Genomic DNA, 27,106 nt, shown 5'->3' with positions numbered 1-27,106 from the left:
GGCTGTATCCGGTAATCCACCCAATTTCTATTATACAGCTGCCAAGCTGGGAGTTGTTCCATTTTGTATATAAATAGCACTCCAAATACAGTTCCTGTTCCCCTAGATGGTAGAAGGCTGAAGCTTAGCTCTCAGGACAGAGAGAATCTAATATTGTATATTTCTAGGCTACAGAACTTTTTGACAGTAGGAACAAAATGGAGGTGGAGCTGAAAGGATTCCAGGCTATATTAAAAATTCACTAATGTGCCAAGAAACCTGTTCTGAACTTAAAAAGCATCCCTCAAGCAAGAGGCAGAAGACAGTTACATTATTCCTTTAGCTTGCCATCAGGACAAATTTATGCTAGAGAACTCTGTTAAAGGCTTTGTTCTTTTCTAGTCAGAAAAGCAGCTGGATAATACACAGCAAAACTGTATTCCACCTTTACTCCTTCAAGGTAAACTTCTAGTGTGAAATTAATGTAAGAAACTATAATTGCAGGAAACCACCAGCTATTTAGCACAGTGTCAGACAATGGAAGGGCCATTTCAGCATGCAGGTGCACAATCAAGGGGTAACTAGTCATGAAAGTAAGTATTCAGGTGATAAAGGAGCGGAGAAACTGCTTTAAAGATCTTGGGGATTTTTTTTTTTTGTATATATTTTTGTGACTTGAGATAAAAATATTCAGCAATTTGAATAGCTGATATTACATGCTTAAAGAAAAATGCAAACTACTGAGAAGGCTACTGCCTTTGATACCCATCAATCTTTATTCAGACTGGCCCAATTACTTTAAAAAACACCATTAAGCAGACACACACTGCCATCTCGTGAGCATCTCTAACACAGCTGCAGGCTGATTTTGGAGGAGAGGAAAAAGAGTTGCTTGGAGCAAGTAACTTAACACAGTACAAAACATATACAGACTTAAAAAATGCTGCACTGAATGCTTTGTCAATGGTATATTATATAATAGAGATACACAGAGCAAAGCTAAAGGATTTTATTAATAATTTATTGTCAGTAAGAAAGACTGGCTAATGGTAATTTTCAGTAAAAACCTTTACAAGACCATTGGATCACAAATATACAGACACTATAAAAACTGTGTCATGGTGGTTTTGGTTCTGAACTGGTATGCAGAGGGTCCCCAACACACTTTCCAAGAAGGGAAAAAAATATTTACAGTTCTAAAATACAGCAACCCATTTAAGACATTTCCATGTAGCTGACCCAGAAAAATATCAGACCTAATGTATCTACAAGTGAAATAATGTGATTATGTTGAATGTCTTACAATGAAATGTCAAACCTTAGTTTTCAGGGGAATACATACAGTAATGCCCTGATTATAATAAGTCAGGGTGCTCATTTTTAATGGCACACTAACGCCACTAGTTTCAGTGGAAAACAAATTCACAAAATATCTACAAAATCTAGTTAAAACTATTAAAATCAAAACTGTACATAAAATTTACAAAAAGTAGGAGAAAATTAACTGCTTTAGAACTATATAAATATAAGCATCATGCTAATATGGAGAAGTGGTATGTGTTTTTTTTTAAACATAAAACAATGTAAATACATAAAGGATGTTCAGAAATGGCACAGCCAATGGAAATCTTGGAACTTTCAAATTACAGTAGATCAGGAAATGGGAAGAGGTTCATTTAGTGAAATGAATTGCATGATCCAATGCTGCCATGCCAGTTTAGCTCACTGAAACAAAAGCATTCACCATGGCTGGAAAACAAAACAAAACAAAACAAAAAAAAAAAAAAAAAAAAAGAAAAAAGCTCTTGAAAATTGTTCTAGATTTCATAAAGTTTGTTAGAGTCCAGGCACTTTTGTTGAGTGTGTCAGACTTCTGTATGCTGCTGGGAATCAAGTGGAGGAATTTTCACATCTTCGAAGTGACCGTCGTCTCCACTCTCATAGTCACTCATCATGACTTCAGACTCCATTTCACAGCACGCCGACACATCCGAGCAGGAGGCTGTGGAGGCGTACACAGACATGGACATGTTGTCTACAGGGGGGGCTTCAAAGTCCTGACTGAACCCCAGTGAGTACGGAGCGTACGGTTCCCTGTAGCCGCCGCCGCCGGGCGTGGTCTGAGGTTCTGACATGTCTGCGGGGTAGTGATGGGGAAGGTACTGGTTCAGGTTAAATCTCTGCCTGCTCCTGGCAGAAGAACCCAAGCTACCGACGGCTGGCATGTCTCTGGGTGGCTGTATTGACTCAAACTGGTCGCTGTATTCGGGTGGTAACGGTGGAAGCTCATCAGGTGCAGGGAAGTCATCAGGCGGAGGTGGAAAATCGCTTTCTATGTCATAACCACCAGGGTAATAGTCTGTATCGATGGCATTTGGATCTGTGTAGAGGGGGGCTGATTCCTCGACCACTTCGTAATTTGGATACTCTTGGATACCTGGCAACTGAACACTTGGCATCCAATCTGATGTATCCCAGTGATAACCTGAAAAGTTAATTAAAAAAAAATAAAGTATTATTATCTTATATTCGAGTTAGTTTGAACTGAGAAATCAACACATGTATTAAGACAATGCAATCACTGATTAGGACACTACTTGTTAATCAGCAGTTTGCCCTGGTTGCACAAAAGACATTCAACACAATTTTACTTTAGGCCATGCATGAGACAGTGCATCATTCACACATCTCAGACATCACACCTAACATAGGAAGAGCTGTAGTCGCCTATGGAACGTGCTGTCACAATACATAGTTGTTCAGTGGATAGCAAAGAATCAACACCCTACCTGGTGCAGCTAAATTGTTGCTGAGTAATTAGTTATGGTGCTAACAACAGCCTATTTTTCATAAGACTATATTTAGCATATATAACCCATGACTTTCATACATAAAAGAAGCAATTTCTATTTGGTAAAGTATTCAGACCATTTAAAGTAACTTTGCTGCTCAAGCAAATCATAAAGTTAGTTTCACAAAATGCTGTTAGCTCTACAGGAACACCTCTGATAAAAATCTTTTGTTTTTAGTAAAGACATTCCACATTCAACTGCAAAAACAAAACAGGAAAATCAGGCATAATCATGCAAAAATGACTGGACTTGATCCTCTCTTGCAAACTCCCTTTGAATAAGTTTGGATTTGTCTGCTGGAAACTAGATGAAGCCGAAACCAACTAAAACCCAATAATTTATCTCATCTGAACACAAATAAAAATACACTGTTGTAACATAGTGCAAATCTGGTTAAGAGAAATCACTGCAGACAAAGGCACAGCAAGCAACTGAGAGTAAGTCTGTGTTAAAACCAAATATGAACAGAAATATTTTGGTGAACATCAATGAACTGCATGCAGAAGTCACCTCTTGAATTGCTGAGGTCAGGAACAGCAAAAGATTCTTTAGGTGGCAGAGTAAGAAGAAAAAGGAGAAAACATCTGTAGTTAGGAATCAAATAGTAGAACCAATACGAAGACAAACAATGACTAGTAACTATGACATTCACGCTGCTTTTGTCCAGTTTAATTAGCAATACTTAAGTTGGCTTTTTAAAAAGTTTTCTTCTGGGCTCCTTATTTGTTAAGACTTGAACTGTAGGACAGTTACTGAATTAATGTACAGCCCATCTGGGAGACAGCTGTCCTGTGGTGAAATCTGCAGTCTGTAGAGTTTACTGAAATCTCTGTATCAGTATATTCAGGACTTCTGCTACACAGGGTAACAGGACTTGATCAGATTTTTTTCTTTCCTTGTATCTACCCTTCTGTTTTGATACGGGGCTCCGTCTATTGACATTTACTCTTTGAAGTATCTCTTGAGTATCAAGGTAACTCTTTAGTGTCTGGCTTCCATACATAAAGCACTGGGAAACCTGCCTCCCTCTGTACAGCAATTCAACAAGTAATGCTCAGCAGAGAACTGCCCTGTGTTATCTGACAAACTTAAACCTTTCTCTCTTCAGGAATCTATATTCTCTATTAAAGTCTCTGAGGATGAGTGATGCCTATCCTAATAGCAGAATCTTCTCCTAGCAATTCATATTTTCATCTCTTGGAGGACTGGAAGGGACAGAGGTTGCCTCTTAGGAGAGAAGTTCCTATTTTTTTAAAACTTGCCTAGCCCAGACAAGAAAAATACTGTTTCAGATTATTGGAGATGTCAGTCTGAGCTCTGAGACTTAAAACATCTCTGGCCTCAACTCCAGGAGAAGGTTCTGATCACTAGTCTGCTTAGAAGACAACATTCTTTATTTTTCCTGGAAAATCAGGAAAACCAATAAGCTTCATGATGTAGAGCATTTTTACCAAGGAATCAAGAGGTCTTGGTTTTCCTCTTCTTCTGAGGCAAAGACCCTTTAACATGAATGACAGAAACACACCAGAACTAGATGTGCCCATCTTTACGTGACAATCTGCTAGATTGGACCTATATTTTCTCTTGCACTCAGCACTGGTGATTTGCTACAACCTGAGGAGCAGTGCAGAGAACACAGGCCTAAAACTGTCCTATGATGAGATTAGCTACAGTTCATGCTTCCAGGATACCTGTTGGACAGAAACACTTGGGGAGACTAAAGGTAAGGACCATCTGTCCCAGAAGAGGACCTTGCTGCAGGCTTGAGCAAGGAACTCTGCTGCTTGAACTGACACCCTCCTGAGGGTGCTCAAATGCAGAACTCTTCATCTAAGATGTTTTGAAAGAAGAAATGCTTATTAAGAGCAGGAACTTTCAAATGTTAAGAGGCAGCTGAGTAGGACATATTTAACCTCTCTATGACTGCAATGTTTGTATTTATCTTATGGTGATACTAAAACACCAAGCAATACTTTTATCTTTGACTTGAGAACTACATCTACAATATTTAGATTCTATCAATTACAATCTTAGAGAAAATCTGATTCAGTTATTAAATATTTCCCCTGGTAGATCTGGCTTCATTTAGTCTTGTAATTCTCCCATTCCCAAGTACTGTGCATTGCAATTTTTCTGCACTGAGGACTACTGTCTATAGATACACAATAATGAAATGGCACCCTCATTAATGAAATACTCTCAAGTAATTGGCAGCCCTTGCATTTGTATACTTCCTTCTGTGAGTCTGTGTAAATTAAAAAGGGTGTACTTCAGGTAACAAACCAAAGTGAAACTTTAGCTACTCTAATAGATTTTATGTTCTTACAATGGCTTCATTTTAATTAGGACTTAGTAAAAAACATTATGCTTCCCAGTCTGTATCTAGAAATAAGAAGCATAGGCTGGATGTTATTTCAGAAGAAAACCTCTGTGAACTCATGGTCATGCAGTGAATCATTTGCCTTTTACTGGAACTTAAAGTACTATTTAGTCAATTAAAACAATAGTTACATTTGTACAGACTCACTGGCACTTTTATTACTACTATTATTTTGTAAAGAGCTTGTGTTTCCCAGAGTGGTTAGCTCTTAACTGTTAGCAGAAACAAAATAAAATACCATTGAAAATGCCTACCTTGCCTCTTTCTAACTTCCAAATACATACTACACAGACACACACAGAAATATGTGTATGCACATATACCCAAACATACATTTTAGGTACTCCTTGTAAGGCTGCATAGTAACAAACTACTTAAACTGAGGAGAGCCTGTGTATGGCCATGTATGTCAGCTGCAGACAAAAATGTTCTTTTTTTTTTTTTAATAGACAGATTGATCTGAAGACCAAGGAAGTGAGTACTGATACCAGACCATTTAGATTCTGCTCAGCTGGACAAGGTATCAACAGGTGTGCGTGGGAGAAAAAAAGGAAGGGGAGGCTGCTGCTGTTTAATCTACAGGACTGCATGTATTTGCCTTTAATGTTGTCTCAATTCTGCTGGCAGCTTTAGTATGAATATTTTCAGAAGGGAGTAAGCACCAAGATCTTTTTATGCCAATCCTTTTTTTCCCCAAGAAAACACACTTTGAAACTTGTTCACATCTACGGCATAGGCAAGAAAATATTAACAGATATACAATATAAATATATATTTTTGCTATAACTTGTCAGAAAGTAAAAGTAAATAATATTTTACAACTTGCATCTGGCTAGGGCTACAGTACTAGAAGACAATGTAAGAAGACAAACGTGCATTATGGTGCCAAAGCAGTAAATAAATATGAAAACATGTATATACCTTCTTTTTCCACCGAGTCAACAACAGCATTGACAAGGTGTATTACAGTCAATACGGAAGCTTGTAAAAGGTATAAAAGGAGCAAATTAAAACAAACCTATAGTTAGTATCACTTTAAACAGCAGACAGATACACATAAAAATCCCCATCAACACTGTGAAATTGCAGTTCATTACTGTTTTATAGAGCAAGACTACTGGTGTACATACACAGTTACTCTCAGCCTAGAGAGTAGTTACATGTAATACATAAAACACATATCTAAAGCTCAGTTTTATTCTTGCTAAACATACAAAAGTACTTGTAACTGCTCGTGAAGTACATTTTGCATGAGCACAAGGCTGCTTAAGTTATGTTAGAATTTCTGAAATGTTGCCTCAATATTCTCATTTGCATAATACTTTATCTACACAGCAAGAAACTAGACTTTTCAAAGGCTTATGCTGGGTGAATTAAGGATTATTATATTAGACTTCTCCTTTACAAATTTAAACTATGTTGCCTCCCTACCAATGAAAGATATGGGAAAGAAATTTTCCCTGAAATGAACTAAAAGGATAGAATATGAAAAATACCTGCTGGAAATTTCTGTTACTTTTAAAAACAATTTTTTAAAAACTGTTAGTTTTGTATGAAATACAGATATCACAGTAGGAATACCAAATTCAGGTTACATGCTTATTTACAAAAAAAACACAACCCCAACACCAAAACTTAAATTAATGTATTTTTTGTATCTTCCCCCTTTCTCTCAAGATAAGTTTTGGAACGGAAAAGGATTTATTCTTATAGGGTAAAATAAACTAAGCACATGCAACTTGTTTGCACAGCTCAGGGATTAAATATCAAGCTAATAAATTCTGAATCTACCAGAATGGAAGGAAGGAACTGTATCTATGATGCTACAGATATTTGTCTTAAAATGATGTATTAATGTGTAATCAGTACATGACAGGAAATTGGAAAGGGAATACATAAAACATATGAGACAGTGAGGAGGGGAGAACAACGTACAACATGACACTTAAAACCATAGGAAAAAAGCTGGAAGTTGGTATCAGGTCTACTGATAAAATGATGAGGACTGTAAGCATACCATTTTACTTTCACCAATCATTAAACCAGATAGGCTTTTTTCATGCTGTTAATAACAAATCACTCTGCTTCATTCAGAAGCAGAATGTTCTTTATTCCTAAGCTAAAGGAATTTCAAGTTCTTTTTTACCAGGCAGAGACAAAAGCTGAAAGTGGAATAAAGAGTCAAAGCACACCTCAACTTAGCAAATTAAGTTATGATACAACTGTGGCTTTGTCCAATCAGTATGACATGTTTTTGAATACACAGATGCATTCATATCAACTATAAAAGCATCTGTCATCACAATGGAAAAGACATCCAATTAATAATAATCAAACCCCCAAATATGTATGCTGATTATATTTTGATGGACTTGAGGTGAGATCAAAATATATTTTTATATTGGCTTTTTTCAATGTATGAAATGTTTATATGAATTCATTTCAATCATGGTGAAAGCCAAATACACTGTTCTATTATAACAAAATTCCTTTTTGTGCCATTTCCTTCATTACTAAAGTAATCAAACTTACAAGCAGTCCCTTAAACTCTGCTCTCACTCAGAACTGATCTGATCCATATGGGAGCTGAGGTCGCAGCAAGAAAAAGAGAAGGAAACAAATGAAACTGTAACACCAGAAAGCTTTTTACTGAGAGCTGAACAGCAAAGTGAAAGTTATATTTGTGCAGAGGCCATTTTTTAAATTCACTGTATTCTTGCATAAGGTGATAACTAAGGATAACCTAAAAGAGTTTACCAAATTCTAATATGTTTTAAACACAAGGCTCTGAGCAACTTGAGCTGCATTTTCACTGTAATATTCTAACAGCAGAATGGTTATATATAATTTAAAGGTAAAATAATTAACAGTCGGTGTAGATAGGTAAAATATTTTTTTTTAAATTACCAGATCTGGGTATTAACATAAGTAAATACTGATATATATTAAATAAGCTACTATTTAATATATATTCAATATACGTAAATCCTATTGTTACTAAGAGATACAGATGCAAAGACAGAACAAATGAACAGCAGCAGCAGTACAGAATGATTGCATTTTACATACCATTGTCATCACATGATTCAGACTGGAAGGAGCTGAGAGACTGGACCTCAGACATGCTTTCCCTAGCACTGTAGGGATGGGAGTTCTTTTCATCCAGAGGCTTCTTAGAAAGGCAGGGGTCAAGATCTACTACTTTAGCTGAAAGAAAAAGTTTCAAGTGAGACAATGAATAGGTTCTAGATTAAAGAATCAGTACAATTTAAAGTTGAGATCTGCACCTTTTTACAAAACTTAGTGGAGCGTGAAGGCTGACCAGAGACAAAACCCAGTAGTGTCATAATGTCTTTTGTACTCTAAGACAGAGACTCTGTACTCATATTAAAATTGTGCCAGCACACACATTCAACAGGAAAGTAAAAACATAAAAACATCTCTTACTGTCATAGTCAAAATCCCAGCTGGGTTTCTGTATTGAATCACTGTCCGAAGGTGAGTTGGAGGGAGGTGGAGGTGGCAAATTTGGTGCAACACTGCAAACAGCTACAGCTTTCCGGTGACCATGCACAGAATCTGGGTTAAAAGTACTAAACTCGGGGTGCTCAGGGATAGCAGAGCCTTCAAATGAATTCCTGTCAAGATTGTTCCTGGAGTCGCTTGGAATGCTTGGAGTGTACGAAATGGGACGAACAGGAACCTGCGGTGGGATGTCAGAATAGATGTTCTTATTCAATTTGGCATCAAAACATGGTCTTTGCAAGAAGGCTGTCGTAGCTCCCAGTTGCTTGTCTTCAGGTTCTGGCTGGTGCTTCTTCTTTTTACCAACCACTTTGCGGCACACAACAAAAATCACAACTAACAAGAAGATTCCCGCGATGAAAACAATAATCCCAATCACTTCAGCTAAGCTGATGTTCCAAGATGTCGAAACATATTTATTAAGAACAATGTCTGTGCAGTGTTTGCCTCCAAATCCACGACTACAGTTGCAGTGATATGAACCGTAAGTATTTTCACAAAGGGCACCGTTGAGACATGGGTTTTCTACGCACTCATCGACATCAGTCAGGCACCTATCAGAAACAGAGCACAGCAGTGATGCTTACTTTACATCAGTAGTCTTTGTTGCAGTCTTGTTCTCAACAATTTCAGTTATATTTATTATGCACACTTACATGCATTTTGCTATTTTATCAACATCTGTCGTAGTTGCGGGGGAGGTTAATTTTTCTAGGGGGAGGTGAGTAGGCCAATCAGTGATCAGCTTTTCTGCTGGCACCTGGATTGGTCACTCGGAGGTTTAGACATGCCTCTGAGGATACAAAGAGTTAAAAGCAGGACTCCAGGGGGTTTTGGCCTCTTTTTAGATTCCAGTTTCAGCAGAGAGACGTCTCAGGCTTCCTTCCCCTGCCCAGCCACGAGGCTGGGTGGGGGAGGAAAAACACGTGGTCGGGCTCAGGTAAGCCGGAGCCCTGGGGGGAGGAGAAGAGAGTAGACAGGACTAGAACTGAGCTGCCCCGTTCAGGATGGAGGGGTGGAAAACTGTGGAAGTGCTTTCTGTGTGTGTTCACCTCCCTCCCCCCCCCAACCTCTGGGAAAAGGTGCCTAGCTATGTGAGAGTTGCCGAGCCTAGGAGTGCTTGAGCTTGCACCTTGCCGGGAGATAGAAACTGTTAACTCTTGCTTAGCAGAAAGAAACTTTTCTTAGACATTGATTCTCATAACTGGTAGTTTTAGAAGAGAGAGGGAAGCGGCCTGGGATCGAGATGATAAAGCACGATTGAAAAGAACCCGATGGGCAAAGAATGAGAGGAGTAGCTTTCTAAGCTAGACTTTTCTTGCACAATGTCAGCCATGGACTGAACTTAAGTCTCTTTTAAACATAAACTACATTTTAGGTAGATACAGCTGCCCCTGCTTTTGCTACAGTGACTGGCACTTGAAGAGTAGAGCGAGCAGAGAAGAGAGGGGGAGGGTGAAGTGGCACCCTCTGCCCTCAGGGGAAACTTGCTCTCAGAACCTCAGCCCCTGGGTAAAAAGGAGGAGAGCTCAGCATACAAGCATCCTTAAAAGAGCCCTGTATGCAGCTTTAGCCTATAGACAGCAGTGAGAGCGCTGGACATAAGAAAAAGAGAGTGTCACCCTAGCAGACTTCTCCGGGCAGTGCCAGGAGTGACATGAAAACACATAAGGGGTAGACCCGTGTTTTCTAAAGAACAGTCTGTAGTGCGAGAGAGACTCTTCTCTCCCTTGCTGAATTGAAGATTAGTTTGTTTTTGAGTAGTGATTGTTTGATCTAAAACCCAAAGGTTTGGTCTGTGAAGAGTAATGTGTGGGGAGTAGAAACTGAGAGAAGAAATGTTCTGGGAAGTTTTTATTTCTGTCTCTGTGTGTGTTTAAGAGTTTTTTCTGTCTCTGTTCTTATGTAATGTAATAAAGTTTTGGTGTTTTTTTTTGTTTTCAAGATTTAAGCCTGCTCTGCTCTGTTCCTGATCACATCCCACAGTAGTTGTTAAAGAAAAAACATATATTCATAGGTACATTAACATCTGGCCAGTGCCAACCCATGACAACATCCCAGATTTCAAGCAGTTTGAGGTGTTAATCTGTTAATTAACACTAGTAAAATTCAACCTATGTGGAAGGCTACTTACCTTTCTCCACGAAAGCCTGCTTCACACTCACAAACAGGTCCATCCAAACTGTCAATACACTTGCCACTGTTTTTGCAAGGATTGTCTTTGCAGTATGGACCCAGCTGGCATCTGCAAAGGCAAAACAAACAAAACATTACCTGACTGCAAGTAAGCTTATAATGTGGGATTCAGAGTTTTAACATAGGGGCTCTTGTTAACTTCAGCCAGCTCCAGTGTGCCTCAAAGTCTGAGCTTTAAGCAGGAAACAGATAAAAAAGGAAACAGAAAAAGTGTAACATTTATATCCTGTTTTCTAAGGGGTTCATTGACACAATGTAGCATACAAACATACCTTTGACCTGTGTATTGTCCTCGGCACTGGCAGATAAAATCATCACTGACTGGGATGCAGGTCCCGCCATAAAGGCAGGGGTTGGAGGCACACGGGTTGACACTGACATCGCAGTGAGTTCCCATAAACAAAGGTGCACACTTGCAGTAGTAACCTGAAATCAAGTACAGTCTTTTTGAAAGATGCACACGGCTTTACTGGATTTGAGATAAAATCCTCCCTGCCCACCTACAGATTTAAGATAAATTCCTCCCTACCCACCAACCTGTTACAAGAGAGAAAGGACGGGAAAAAAACAGAAATGTTTTTATCGAAAGATGAACTGTAACAGCAAGAGTTTCCTTAAACATGACTGAAGGATAATTTCCATTCTCTCACAAAAGACAAGTTGTCCCAATGATTTCAGAATTTTTAAAGAAAGACTCCAGAGTAGGCAGTTGAGAGGATGAACCTCAGATGTCAGCACTGACAATTAAGTCCCCACTTTGCCGCATGGACTTTGAGGAGCTGAACACACAACGCACACACAGCTTTCTCACCTATTCAACAACTGACCTTCTACAGCTCTGGGAAACCAAGAATTACGCACAAAGTTGCTTTGTCCTTCAAAACAGAGAAGTTCAAAAGCAGTTCTGAAAACTAAACCCAGAAGAATAAAGAGCAGCTTACCTCCATTTGACAGTGTGTTGCAGATGCCTCCATTCTGACACGGGCTGCTTGAACAGCCATCTGTGGCTGTGAGTAAGCATCCAGGAGTGACATCTACAGATTCTTCCATGTGTGCATAGTGTCGTGGCTTGCTGTTTAGGGGTAGCTCTTGTCCATTTAGTACAATGGAATCCATACAGCCTCTGAAACCATTGCTAACCTGAGGACTTCTACCGTGTCTTGTACCTTGCTGACGAATATGACCACCAAAAAACACGTGGTTGTCTAGGTTTAGTGTTCTAAGTGTACCAGGAGCAGTACCAGATGCAGTATGCACCCTGTCCAGAACAAGTCGTGCATAGTTTCCATCCACTTCAAGAGATACAGAATGCCACTGGCCATCGTTTATCTGAGTGCTCTGGACAGAGACAATCCCAGGCCCACTGCCACAATCAAATTTATATTGCAGTCTTCCATGATGGATCTACAGAGGAAAGTCACAACAGCAATAAATGGTCTGCACACTTAAAGAGTATAAAATATTGATGCCTATAAAAGTTTATGTTTGCTGGAGAGACAGGATGATGGTGGTGTTCATAAAAAGCAGTTTAATAACACCGTTTTCCAGTCACAGCAACTGTGATTTATTCCAAATGGTTCTTTTAATTGAAATGTACACTTTGTACATTTTTTTCCTTTAGTAAAGCAGTCACAGATCATAATCAAAATATTACAATACTTCAATACCCTTCATCTTGTGCCTTAAATAACTTTTCCTCTATCGACTTCAGTATTGTAAGCAAATACATTTAGAATCATTTAAAATATATGATTCAGGAAGCTTTGTTTGTTTACACATTTAAAAAATTCTGTACAAGTTTATCACCTGGATGTGTAACATACCCTACCTTTAAGGCAATTTTCAATTATAACAATTCTACAGAGATGTTATGACTCAATCTTTTAATCTGACACAAAAACAGTGAGAAGATGGTAGGAAGAAAGGAGGAGATATGCACTAGGAGATTTTAATATACCTCTAAGATACTGTAGTCTGTTCCTCGAGCATACATAACAACTGCATGAGCAGAGTAAGTTCTAAGTCTCATTGTCAGCTTCATTTCCTCCTTGTTCTCATTTTCCATGAGACGATATTTCACATAGCTGCTCCCAGTAAATGTCACAGCAGAGCCAGCTGATGCTTAGGAATACAAAAAAGCCCAAAAAGTATTAGCACAGGACTGGAATCAAATTTATATTTGGAAAGTAATATAGTTTTACACAGAGTTTTTGAGAGTTAATTCCTTACCAGGACATTGTCCAGCTTTGCTGTCTTGGCAAACACAGGTGTATTTTCCTTCCTTTGGATCTCCTAAACACTCACTACCTTCAGGACACGGGTTTTCTTCACACACACTGTTCACCAGGGGGCATTTCCCTTCTGTAAAACCAAATCCATTATTCCTTTTCTGTTGGTGGTGATGGTATTTTGTGAAAAGGGACTCCTAAGTATAGTAGCTGAAAGTACCCCAAATTATATTCCTAACTATCAGACAAGGAAGTGAATAACAGTTATGGGGCATGACTGCTAGACAAATAGCATACAGAGTGGCTGATGCTCATCCTTATCTTGATTACTCAATTCAATTGGTAAAATTAAGAAACTAGTGCTGTGGTTTAAGGCTTACCATTAGAATCATTCACCACAAAACCCAACATGTAGATATTACACATGGACAGAGTAGGTTGCGGATAGCAGAGAAAAGCATGTCTGTATTTGAGACAGAAAAGGAATGAGCTTTATATATTTACTTCATATGTGCAAGTTCACCCAGTAAGGTCAAGTCCTGATTTTAAAAAACAATTTTGTTTTCCTCAGAGATAAAGATAAATTAATCTTCTGTCAGAAATCTTTATACTTAGATATATTTTATGATGAATCTTTATTGCCCACATTACCCTCTCATTCTCAAACAAGTTTGGAAACCGTGGGCTACTCCTCTAAACAGAAACAAGGAAGTATTCAGGTACTTTGCAGGAATTTACCTTTTGCACACAAGACTGAAAATGGCCATCAATATAAGATAGGCATCAACAAAAAAAATTAACTTATTTCATAAAATGAAAAATGAAAGTGTAGCTATTAAGAACATATCTGCTCCCATAAACTTGTATTATGTAAACTCTTGAAATGAGGTAATGAGATAAGAAAGAATTACTCTCTACTATGAATAAAATTAGGCAAATATTATGGAGAGAGTTACAGAATGTTCTAAATCTTGTCCTGTAATATAAATTTCCATCTGTGGAGTACTGCTTTTTAAAACCAGAACAATCTTTTCAAGTTTTCCTTACTGTGCTTCTTACCTTTACAAAGACAAACTGCTGTTCTGTGATGACGGGGAGTGACGAAACTCAATCTGGCTGTGCTGTGGGTTGACATGATGTTCTCATCCACTGTTACTTTTTCTTCACAAAATTTCAAAGGACAATCTAGGCCTGCACAGAGCTTATGAAACACATCAATTATCCGGACACCTAAGATCTCCTCTAGGTCAGGCACAGAAGAGTTTATCTTGTGGAGCAAAATTCTCGTTGGGTGGTGAGAGCTACCAGACTTTTCAATATTCAGGAGGACATCCAGATTAGAAGGAGGATCAGAAAGCTGCAAACTAACAATCTGGATGTCATTTCTCCTCACGCCCAAGATGTTCCTTAATGCTCTCTGGAAATTGCGCCAGTAATCACCAATGAATTCTTCAGGGGACAGGTTTGCAAAGCGTATTGCGATACTGTGATTTAATACATCTTGTGTGATTTGTCTGATGTGGACAGTGATATCAGCTGCAGCTGTAAATTTTCCATCTGTAACAGTGACATTTAGGAGGTACTGTCCTACATCTAACCTTTTATGTGCTATTAGCTTGCCACCAGTACTGGAAACAGAGAACAGGGATTCCATTTTGGGGTCCAGACTGTATGTCAAGGTATCATAAACATCTTGATCGGTTGCATGAATTTTCCCAATGACACCACCTGAATATTCTTCCCCAAAGGCTGTGATGAAGATTTCCAGAGGCAGTATTGCTGGAGAATAAATGCTTTCCTCAATAACTCTAATATCAATGTAAGTCAAAGATGACAACGGTGGTTTTCCATTATCTGCCACCTAAAGGAAAGACGAAAACAGATTTAAATTTTTGCTTTCTCTCAAATTCTACTGTAGATATTTATACTGTATACAGTAGAGCTGTATTTTTGTACCAAAAAAACCCACCAAAAAGTCCCATAGGAAAATGCTTTACATAAATTCTGTAACACAAATCCTAACATAAAAGTTAACACTGAAAATACAAAAAGCTTATATAAGCAGGCACACACAAACATGTTTTCACTTCTCCCAAGATTAAAAGCCTACAGTGCTCTTATTACCTGAAAATGCCAGAAAGCTTTAAACACTGGCAGCAAATACAGAGGAAATGCACAGTAGCTGATTTCAGACAGCAGATGGTGCTTGAAGCTTTTTTATATCAAGCATGGAAACACACTAGAAACTTGAAATGAGTCATGCACCAGAAATGTACAACATGCTTCACTACAGTTAGGAGGTGGTCTGGAAGAGAAGCTAAATGCACTGTGCCAAACAGTACTTCAAAAGGAAAAAAAATGCATGCAGAAAGTTACAAATAATTATGCTGCCTTTCATGATTTTTGGTCACATAGAGGGATAAAAGAGGCACGTACCTCTGTAGTGCTAATTGCTTCAGACAGTTAATCAATTACCTTTAACTATATCAGCCTAAATCAATTTTAAAGCCTTTTTGAACACCCTATTCTCCACCCCTTTTGGACAAAGACATACACTGTTGTTGTATGAAGACAGTAAAAAAGAGTGGAAAAGTGAGTAAGAAGCATTCTCTTGTGTTCACTTTTTTCCTTCTGTTTCTCAGCTCTCATTTCCCATCTACCTTTTTCCAGAACTCTTCTTGCAGTTACTGAAAGTGACCCTGAAGAAACAGTTAAAAAAGAATTGGAGACATGTGATGGTACAGAGCTGATATACAGGGCTCAGAATGTAGAAGACATTCTGCAGTTTAAAAGATTTTGCAATAATTTTACGGTGTACATTCTGAAGATTTACGCAGAGAGGCTGCTTTTGATTTTTTTATACAAACTGAAGCAAAAGAGGAATAACTCCAGGCACAAGATTAGCTGTGGATGGGCATATAAACGTGGCATTTTTAAAAGGTAATGCGTGTCTCATAGAACTACATGTCTTCATCTGTTTCTGTTAACTCCAAAAGACAGCCATGGCTAGAAACTTGCCCTCCAGTTACCCAAATAAATAACGAGAGCTTTAGCTCAAGTTGGCAAAGTTTTGTTTTGCCTAGATCTCTGCCTGGAAACAAGACAAGGCAGGCAGTTTAGCTACAGAAGAAATTCCCAAGGGAAACAAGAAAAAGCTCAAAACAAACAGACAAGCAAAATTATCACAAATGGACAGCAAGTAAGAAAGATGAGTCCCAGGAGAAATGCTTTTTCAATAGTGCAGATATTTAAAAATGTGCTATGGTTTTAAACTGAAGACTTCAGTGTGTGGCACAAAGGACTGCATGACTCATAGCTGAAGATTTCACACACTAATGCTGTGAGACATTTGTTAATGGATAATCTATTTCCTTTGGAGAGAGGACAAGCAAACAAATGGCATACCCATATAAGGTGACCATTGGGAAAAAAATTTCTTATTTCTACTAAAATGTCAAAAGTAAAGTCTTTTGGAGAAGGTCGTGTGTAGAGTGCACATGGGGAAGGTTTGTGTGGTTTTAGTGTTTTTTTTTTTTTCTTTTGGTTATGTGTTTTTTCAAATGAAAGTATGCCTGCAAATTAAAAACATCACTACCTCAGCAATCTGTTCAGAAAGCAAATAAGGTGAAAGCTGTCAATACTGAAAAGCACACCAGAAAATGGGTATCAAGAGATCATACACAGCCATTAACTTGTGATTTGCAAGATCAAAATGCAGAAATTAAACCTAATGCAAACTTGAGAAAAGTTTCTCAAACTGCCTTCCTACAGACTTTAAAAAGTATTATTTTAAATTAACAGAGGAAGAATATTTTACCTCAACAGCCATGCCTATAGTTTTGTATGTATCATTGGAACTGGAGTCTTGCGATAGAGAAATGCTAGTTTTAGTCTTGGATACCTTCATACCCATGGATTGTAAGATAATAGCAAATAATAGCAGTGTGTCTATTGAAAAAAAGCTAGCAAAGTATAAAATGACAAATGGCAATTCAAAGACAGTGATGCACTTCACAAATCCAGTCAAGAAACCTGGAAATCAACAGATTAGACAGGTCCAAAATACTGAGATTGGGTAGTACAGCACACAAAAAGAGGCACATTTGTACAGTCTGCTTTAATGATTTACAATCTCTGAGAAGTCTTGGTTCTAAATGAGTAAATTTGTTTGAAGACACTTGTTTAGCTACTGGATGCCATTAAAACAGCCCATACTCATTTGCTAATAAAAAGGCACTTTTCAGCTGCTGTGCTGAAGACAAGATAGCTGAAGTACTGACAGGCTGTTTATAAGCAGACTAGGGACCAGCAAATGGCTTAGAAATGAAAGAATTGCAAGATTCCACCCAGAGGAAGATGTTAGACAGGTGTCTCACACTTAAGAAAAGGCAAGCACATAAGGAAGGGCCAAAGGTGCAGCTCAGTCATGAAATGTGACAATATCAGTGTAATACTCTATACAGAACAAACATAACTGCCTGTCCATACATTTATAAGCAGACATTTTAAAAGCAAGATAAATAGAAATTAATTACTGCTTAGAGAAGATTTAAAGTAAAACACATGAATGCACTACACTGATTCCACATACAGGAAAAACATCCATAAACAAAAAGGTGACTTTGGGGGAACTGGCATATCACTATTGAGGAAAAATGGCTAACACAGGAATGATATACCTGCTCCCATTTTCATCCTAATTCTTAAACCCTAACTAAACTACACTTAAATGAAACTATATCTGTCCTTCTACTGATGGCTCCTGGTTACTAACATTTCGGTGACTTAAACAGCAAATCACAGTGTCCATGTGATTTTTTCTTCTTTTCCCAAAGAAAATGGACTTTGTGTAAATATGTCACAATTATTCCAATGCAGACAGAATTTAGCATACACTGTTATAAACAAAATTGCTCTAAAATTCTGCAAATGCATGTTTACCCATGAATTATCTGCAATAATCTGCCTAAGAGTAATTTGGAGACTGAAAGAAATTCCTCATGTGAAAATGAAGGTAAGATTTTTTTTAAAAACCTGAATCTGGAAATGAAGTTGAAGAATATTTTTACCAATATTTTTACTAATTTGAAGTCCTCTGTTCCCAGCTGCTTAATTTATAACTGAATTTAAAAGGACTAGGTAAGATTAAAGCAATTGTTTTGAACTTTTTGCACCTAGGTTCAAAAAATATTTGAGAGAACTCAACTAGGTTAATGTAACCTTGGACACGGTCTGGTCTTTTTGCACAACAATGGCAAACATAGCATACATTACAGCACTTCAGGGTCAGTTTTTTGAGTTTTATGCTGTGGTTTCCACTGCAGGATCCTGAGATCTCAAACTACTGCACTGCAAGTTTCAGTGCAATGAAAAAGTATCTACTGAAAATACCATGAAAAAAGGTCCAAACTTAAAAAAAAAGATGTTTTCAATTGCCACTGAAAAAAAATGTGGCACTACAGAAGAATTTTTCATTACTGCTATGTTGCACAATATCCCTGCTTTCATCATGTCAGTCTAGACCTGCACACAGCTTCAAGGGTCAAAACAATAGTGGCAAGAGGAATTCTGCAGTCAATAGTGAGTGGCTCAAGGGGCCTGTCTCCTGCTGGTTTTTTCAACATTCCAACCAGAAGGCAAAGGGCTCATCAAGACCACTCACCCAGTTAACATTTCACTTACACCTTACTTCTACTGTGAGTTTAACTGAACTTCCCATTGCATCTGTGTCAATTAGCATTTAACCCAACAGACTCTGTCTATGAAGACGTCACCTCATGGGACATGTCTCAAATGACTACTTGGTATGGGAGGATCTCCTAACAGAAACACAAGTGGTGGAGTGAACACAAGTTCAATGGGAAAAGTTAATGAAATACTTACAGTGCAAAACAGTAAGAAGAACATGACAAAAACATCCTACCTTAACATGAAGCAAATAGTGATCTCTCACTTTGCGATTCAGTGCAGCACTTGTGGTCAGAACTCCCTGCTGGGTAATCTGAAAAGTTCCCTCTTCGTTTCCAGTCAGAATGGTGAAGAGAAAAGGAGGGCCATTGTGAGAAGAATCCCTGTCTGTCACCACTAGCTGCAGCACACTGAATCCAGTAGGCTTATTTTCCTGTAGATAAAGTTTTGTTATAATTGAGGATATGGTCTGGTGCTGATCTCTTCCTTCCAACAGAAACTTCAAAAAATTACTGTCAAACCAGTTAATCAGTACAAGAGAAATCAGAATGAGCATATGGCTTCAGGGAAACTCCTATCCTCAGAGTAAGACTCAAAAACAGTAAAAGGACAAAGGCAGCTTTTTAAACTTCATACTGTATTTTTGAAGGTAGTTCAGCTTTGACCCTTTACATTTTCCACTTCTGGTCTAAATTAGTATTACTGCAGACTAATTACCAAGTCATCAAAGATTTGAAATTTAGAGAAAACACCTGTTAAGAATAATCTCATGCCTTTGTTGGGAGGACTAGAAAAATACCCTCCTCCATCTGACCCCTTGTGCCCCTAAGTACAGTTCTGACTACAGCTGTGGCTGTTACAGCCACCATCCAAGTTAAAATATGAAGTCCAGGTTTTAAAATTTGCATCATAAAATCCCTTCAAATTTGCATCATGTGGATACCGGAGGTTTCACAGACACTTCACATACATTGGCTTATCATATATCTTACACACTCATATAACCTTATCTGACATTTGTAATACCTCTCCCAGAATACTTGATGCTCTACTGCACCAGCCAGATTTTTCCATATACATACTTTTTTGAAAAGCAAGAAAAGTAGAAACATTATTTTGAAGTACAACAATAACAAAATGCCATCCCTTTCACAGATGTAAAAACCCCTGATGACAATTCTCTGTTTCTGAGAGAATAAGTCAATTTAATTATCAGATACTGCAAACAGCTGAAGCTTTCTCTGTTTCAGCAAAACAAAGACCATTGCTTTAAAATACAAATATTTACAGTTGGACATCCAAAGTAATTTGACTTTCCTAAGAGCTAAGCACATTTTCTATTGCATCCAAATATATCCATCTCCAATACATGAAGAAATGCACACCAGCATTCTTGGGCAACTCCTCCAGCTTTTTCTCTGCTACCTTCAAGTAAGGCAGGCTCATATGACTGAACTATAAAACAAGAGGTCTTCCTTTTTAATTGAGTAAGGGAAATAGAACAGACATTGTGTACACAGTGTGAAGTTTAAGAGAAAGATTAATTAACATTTATTTCAAGAAAGACTGTAATTGGGGAAGATACATTTGACAGCATGCAAACGTGAATCTCCTGTTTTGTTTTTTTTTCTTACTTTTTTTTTTTGTTTTTGTTTTTTGGTTGGTTGGTTGAAGTTTTTTTAAAGCAAGATCCAGGACATCTTACTTCCATACTGTGTATATATTGTATATATTCACTTTGCCCTATTCCAGAAAGCTGCCTTTACAAATGATGCACACTTGTCTCAAACACAAGTGGTATGTTAGGATGGCACAGTGCATCAGGCAACATTGTCTGATCCTCACTGATCTACTGTACCAGGCCAGGAAACAGTAGAAGGACACAAGGGATTGAGCTCATTTACATTACCAGTCTACAAAGGTGTTAATGAAATTCCTTTGCTGACTTCAGTTTATTTCCTATTGGATTTAGGAAGACAAGAAGTATAGACACTGACTCTGACTCTGCTGGCTTTGCTTTAGCAGTCTTCTGAACCAGGCAAATACATGCCAGACACTTGAGAATGTGGCCTACTGCTACCAACCTACGGTGTAACATTAGTCAAAGGATTGGTATGCAGCCATATGAAATTCCACCCTTGTTCTAACTGCTGCTGATCCCAGAGGAGGCCAATGGGAATTAAGGCTTAACCTATGTGCCATGGTGCAGAATACTAGCTTTACAGTAACAGGTACCTAAAGGATATCTTTCTAAGCAGTAACTCTTGATACTAAAAAAAAAAATAGCAGAATTATTATGTATTTTAGAATTCCTGTAAGATTCTAAGCTTGTTCTATGCAAAAATGGAGTATACAATATATATATATGTACACACACAAGAAATCTTACAAAGAACCCGGAGAGGTTATTGCAGCCTCCCTCACTGTAAATATTCAAGAACTGTCTGGACACAATCCTGTGCCACATGCTCTAGCATGATCCTGCTTGAGCAGGGAGATTGGACCAGATGATCCACTGTGGTCCCTACCAACCTCACCTGTTCTGTGATTCTGACAACTTGCAATGTAAGTTCCTACATAACATGCAAACAGGAATTTTATAACCCTCAACACTTATTTGATAAGTAGTCTCACTGGTCACCCTAAATAATTAAAAATACAGAAAAATTCAAGTCACAAATTGGCAGTCCAATAACTTTACTGATTTAACTACTTCACAAGTTGTATTTACCTGGATGATAACACTATAGTTTCCTTTTGAGAACACTGGAGGATTATCATTTACATCAGAAACATCAATGTTAACTGTAGTTGTGTTAAGCTTAGGTGGGTTTCCATTATCTGAAGCTTGAACTGTCAAGGTATATCCTGAAATCTAAAAAATTAATGAAAAAAATTAAAACATTTACTAAAGAGGAAACAAGTAACAAACCCAGATTTTGTTTTATGGAAGAATTATTTTAGCACAACTCCCAGTAAAGCTTTTCTTCATACATTTAATACTTTCTCTTCCTCCCAAAAGTACTAATATAAACAGATGTTTGCAGTTCATTATACCTATATTAATTTTGGAACATGAAATGGTAATTTACAAATAGACTAAGAAAATGGTGGTCCTGAATTACGTATAGGTAAATTAATCCCAGCTGCCCTAAAAACACAGAAAACTCACCTTTTCTCTGTCTAGAAGCTTAGTCACTTTTATTTCACCCCTGGTGGGGTCAACTGTAAAAGGATTTCCTTGATTGCCATCTATAATTGTGTAGTGAATGTGGTTGTTGGAAGGTCCATCAGCATCATCTGCCATAACCTAAGGGACATTACAGTCACGTTTAAAACAGGTTGAAATAGATTCCAGCACCTTCCAGATAAACTCATCCTGAAAATGAGCTCTTTCGGTCTAACAAATTTCATAGTTCACAGGAGAAATGCCATCTCAACAGGATATACCAACATCACTTAATTTCCTGAATTTCTTCTTAAAGTTAAGTCATGGTGTCATGAGGAGAACATAAACATTTGACAAAATATTATCTACTTTCCCACAGCACCTGAAGTCCCAACTTCTGAAATTTTTTCAAAGTAAATCTTCAATTCACTCAGTGGCAAACATCTATTCATCGATGTTCACCTTCAAATCAACACTTATTCCTTCAAGACTGAAAGCATGATCATCATGAGAGAGTATTTCAAAGTAAGAAACCAATACGTACTGTAATAACTGATTGTTCAAGCATAGCATCCTCACTGATTACTGCAGTGTAAGTGTCTTGGCTAAACACTGGAGAATTGTCATTGATATCTGTGACATTAATATTCACTGTTACAACATCACTTAATGAAGGTGTGCCTCCATCTGTGGCTTCCACTGTCAAGTAGTACTCATGAGAGCTTTCATAATCCAAATTCTCAATGATAAAAATGGCTCCTAGGGAAGAAGAAAAAAAAAAAGCCTTACACAAACTCTGCTGCTGCTGTAGTATTATGTGTTGCAACTTTTTATTTTGACTTTAAAAATACTCAGCCACTTCAGGGATCGATTTGTCACTGTAAAGCTAGAGCTACCCAGTGAAATGATTATGCTTTACACATGTGTATAAAAAGATGCAAAGTTCCTGCCATTATCACAAAAGATTCACAGTTTAAAACAACTTGGTTTACATTTTGTAATGTGTTAGTTAAGATAGTGGAGTCCCTAGCATGTACATTGATCTGCTGGATGAGTTTTTCTGGAACCTTTTTACTCCTTTCAAATATGTGAAGTTTATCTGGCTAAGTAGTTATATACCTTAGTACCAGCATGTCCACTGGAAAAAGCAGAATTGTAATTTCCACTACCCGAGTACAATTAACTACTAAACTATTTAACTAACTAATAAAAGTCAATTAGAATTAACTTTTGGGTAGAAATCTTATTAAAAACAAAAACAAAAAACAAACAAACAACTCCCCCCCCAAAAAAACCCACCCAACAACCAAAACCCGAACAACTTTACCAGAAACTAGCTCTAGAGAAAGAACTATATAAGTAAACAAAACTAAATTGAGGGTTATTTTTTTATTTTTAACATAGAATTATCATTAATAGTGAAAAATTCTCAACATAACCTAAACAGTCCCTGAGACTAAATCTGACTATTTATACAACCCTAAAATCTCCAATGTTACGCTGGATATATGGTTGAACATAATATTCCTGTTCCAAGCTCTCTTCGATGCCATATCAAACTTCTCTAGGAGTAGTACCTTTGTGGACCAGTGACTAGTCTTCCCAACCAATTTTATTTCTAATCCTTCTTTTGCCTTTGCCTTAAACTCTTATGTTCTCGTTACAGATCTGTCTTTCCACCTGCCTGGCCCCAGAGTGGGGAATTTCCAGTTATGAAACCCTTCCTTTTGCCAGCTAAATGAGTCTAATCCAAGTAATAATCTAATAAACAGAAGAAACAAGCAAAGTTCCTACTCTGCATTTTACTGCACTCGTCTAGTAAGCATGCTGGCAAAATGGATGAAAAGACAGCAGCAGCAACTTTAGAGCCAGGACGACGCATATAGGTTATATATGGTTGGACTATGGAGGAAGTCAGAATGGCATCGTGCTTGCTTGGCCTAAAATAAATTCACAGTTGTAACCTGTTACCTGTTGTTGAATCGATGCTGAATTTTCCATGTTCGTTCCCACTGACAATTGAGTATGTGATTTCAGCATTGGCTTCAATGTCTCTGCTTGCAGCGTAGATCTGGAGAACTTCAGTCCCAATCAAAATGTCCTCTGAGACACTTGCACTATACTCCCTATGCTCAAATACAGGTGGATTATCATTAATATCCAAAACAGAAATGATAAGAGTACTTGTTGAAGACAGTCTTCTAGGTAAGCCTTCATCTGTCGCCTTCAAAGTTAATGTGTACACAGCCTGTAATTCCTGATCCAAAGGCTTCTCCAAACGAATGATTCCAGAGAATTCATCAATAGAGAACTGCCCCTCTGCAGAGTTCACCAGGGCATAATGGATTTTACGGTTCAACCCTGCATTTTGGAAACAATTTTCAAGTATGAAGCAGCCCTTAAAATACATAACAGAATAATCCATCTGATAGCTATGGAAATAAGACATGCATGCTAAATATCATCATTCATTAAAAGTAAATTTCAGAAAGAGTCTGTAGTGAAGAACTACTTCCAAAAAAAAAATTAAGCTAACACTTCACTGCACTGATTTTCTGTCATACAGAAAACATGAACCATAGTTCTGCTTCAGTTACAGCACTAGTTAATATGAAACAATTGTCAATATAAATGTAATTATAACTTTAGATCAACAGAATCTGCTTAGCAAGCCTATAATAACAGAGGAGGACATGCGAGAGTTAGGTTGCATCAATTAACTAGACTCAAAACCAGTACATTTATTTAAGAGTCATGCCTCAAAATTAATAGGAGCATATTTTCTCACAACATTTCTTTATAAAACAAACAAAAACCTTATAGATTTTAAGGCCAAGTATTTTGGTCCACCTGAATCTCAAAGAACAGTCAAGTATAAAAACATGTGTTTGTTACCTTCCAAACAGGCAACCTAGCTTTATCGTAGCACAAAGCAGGTCAGTTGTTTTAGGAGACTGAGGCAACTTTTCTTTAATTCTATTTGATTAAGAAATTGATGAGATGTGAAAATCATACACTTTTAAAAATACTTTGTGCTGTTGTGTTCCTTACAACAAAGACTATGAACGAATTTTCTAATGTCATTTTCAGTTTGCGGTCATTTAAATATTTGTAACTGAACAATGAAGAGACAGTAAAAATCTTATCAGCATATACATAAAGCTACAGCTAACCAGGGTTTTGTTGATGGTATGATCGTCGATGGCTGGTCTGAGAAGCACACATTCAAAAACCCATGAATGCCCATTTACATGAACAGACGTGGCTTGATAGTCCTATTACTTACTACAGGAGTAAACGGATGAACCTAATCGATCATAACATTAATACCTTATGACACTAAAAATATACATTTTGTCTCCTCTCCTCTTTTTTGCAAAGACACTGTAGGGATAGCCTTTAAAGCTACTCACACAAGTCAGGTGTTAAATGATTTAGCAGACCAAAATATATCTTTCAGGAGTCCAATCCTGAATGGTATTGAACATCTGTCAGCTCTACTGAAACACTTGACACTTATCAGGATAAAACTAAAGAAATAATACTGTAAGTCTGAGAACATGACAAAAGTACCAGTTAAAGAATGCATACCTGCATCTGCATCTGCTGCCTGCACTCTTGTCAAAAGGGTTTTAGGCTCTGTGTTTTCAAATACTGTAATGGAGTAAGTATCAGTTGTAAACTCTGGGGCATTATCATTCACATCTTCCAGAGTTAGGATAATGTTAGCTTGGCAGAATCTTCCTCCTCCATCTGTGGCTTTCACTAGAAGATGATAAACTGCTTGCTGCTCACGATCAAGTGCCATGAACGTTTTCAGTTCACCTACAAACAGCATAACACATAAGTTGATGCGAGTTGCAAGGCTTAAGTACCCCTGACATGTTTTCCCTTAAAATCAGAAAAGCTAAAGAACAATTTTCTTTTTTAGAGTAATTTCGTCAGTGGCTAAGTCAACAGCTGTCCTGTATTAATGAACTCTACTTTGGGCAAAGCATGTAAGTGACCTGCCTTTTCAGCTTGAAAAGATTAAGAACTAAAACGCTTTATTTTTTTTCTAATGCTCTTGAAACAGAAATTAGCTAAACTCTCTGACAGTGCAGAGAGAGAATGCGTATACCGGCAAAAATCCACGTGTGTTTGTGCAAAGAAAATTAAAATATTAGAACTCTGGCTTTAAAAAATGCAAGGTTAAATGCATGTCTGGTTTTTCTGGGCTATTTAGTTGTATTCCTATTGGTACTTCCTCCTCTAACATTCCATGAATAAATACAGCTGTTCACTATGAGGTCTTCCTTGCTACTACAGACAAACTTCTTGAACTCTTGAAACATACTTCCTTTCTAAAGTGACAGAAAAAAACATGAGAGGCTACTGCTATGTGTAGTCATTGCCTCCTTATAAACAGTTCAAAAAGTATTGTGAAACAATTTTGTGAATATTCTAGCCCAACCAATTTTCAATTTATGTGACATCACAGCAGCACATCACACAGGTGACACTCAAAGTCGAAAACATCCCCCAAACCCATGAAGTAAGGTCTTTCTCATTTGTCACTGAAAGTTTTCTAATTTCTTCTACTTGCATTACATTTTTGTATTCATCTTAGTCCATTTTTTCTACACTGTTTACCTTCCTACTGCTTGTCTACTGCAGCCTGCACAGTACAGGATTTTGGCAATAACTGTGACCTATACTATAATACAAAACACACAAATGCCATGAAGACCAAAGTGAAGCAAGTTAAAAGTTAATCTCATTTATACTTTTGAGTTAATCTCATTCCAATAAAACTGGGGGCACTTCTGGTGTTTGCTATGGAAAAGATATTTGTTGCTACATCAAAACTCATCCCATTTAATTTTCCAAAACAAAAGATGGCAAAGAGAATCTGAATGAAGATATGTTCAGTCACAAACCATTATTGCTACTACTACAGTGAATATAAAAAAGAGCAAAATTAATGGCATATTTTTATTCAAGTCACTTCAGCAGAGAAGTTTCTGCCTTCAGAGCAATTACCCTGTTTACACTTTAGTTCCTCATATATTAAAATACTTGTCTTTTGCCTCACTTTATTCAATATATT

The 27,106-nt window shown here is 37.5% G+C and overlaps 1 protein-coding gene across 4 annotated transcripts in view; it reads right to left on the bottom strand.

The window, feature by feature from the left end:
• Positions 1-732: 732 nt before the first annotated feature.
• FAT1 (FAT atypical cadherin 1) overlaps positions 733-27,106 on the bottom strand; it is a 105,499-nt gene continuing 79,125 nt past the window's right edge. For 2 of the 4 annotated variants that reach the window (XM_063402070.1, XM_063402071.1), the window contains exons 13-29: positions 25,609-25,842; positions 23,989-24,378; positions 22,562-22,776; positions 22,021-22,158; positions 21,580-21,723; positions 19,084-19,281; positions 14,220-15,021; positions 13,162-13,293; positions 12,890-13,053; positions 11,874-12,336; positions 11,205-11,358; positions 10,871-10,981; positions 8,659-9,290; positions 8,281-8,418; positions 6,133-6,192; positions 3,342-3,377; positions 733-2,464 (exon numbers count right to left, since the gene is read on the bottom strand). In XM_063402070.1, coding sequence (XP_063258140.1) covers positions 1,845-2,464; positions 3,342-3,377; positions 6,133-6,192; positions 8,281-8,418; positions 8,659-9,290; positions 10,871-10,981; positions 11,205-11,358; positions 11,874-12,336; positions 12,890-13,053; positions 13,162-13,293; positions 14,220-15,021; positions 19,084-19,281; positions 21,580-21,723; positions 22,021-22,158; positions 22,562-22,776; positions 23,989-24,378; positions 25,609-25,842 — 4,631 coding nt within the window. In that variant the 3' untranslated portion in view covers positions 733-1,844. The remainder of the gene's footprint in view (positions 2,465-3,341; positions 3,378-6,132; positions 6,193-8,280; positions 8,419-8,658; positions 9,291-10,870; positions 10,982-11,204; positions 11,359-11,873; positions 12,337-12,889; positions 13,054-13,161; positions 13,294-14,219; positions 15,022-19,083; positions 19,282-21,579; positions 21,724-22,020; positions 22,159-22,561; positions 22,777-23,988; positions 24,379-25,608; positions 25,843-27,106) is intronic. The other 2 variants (XM_063402073.1, XM_063402074.1) reach the window with 2 other exon arrangements.

This window comes from Prinia subflava, chromosome 7 (assembly GCF_021018805.1).
Source record: "Prinia subflava isolate CZ2003 ecotype Zambia chromosome 7, Cam_Psub_1.2, whole genome shotgun sequence".
NCBI lineage: Eukaryota > Metazoa > Chordata > Aves > Passeriformes > Cisticolidae > Prinia > Prinia subflava.
The sequence above is the reverse complement of the archived record's forward strand: the minus strand, read 5'-3'. Positions and strand labels throughout refer to the sequence as shown.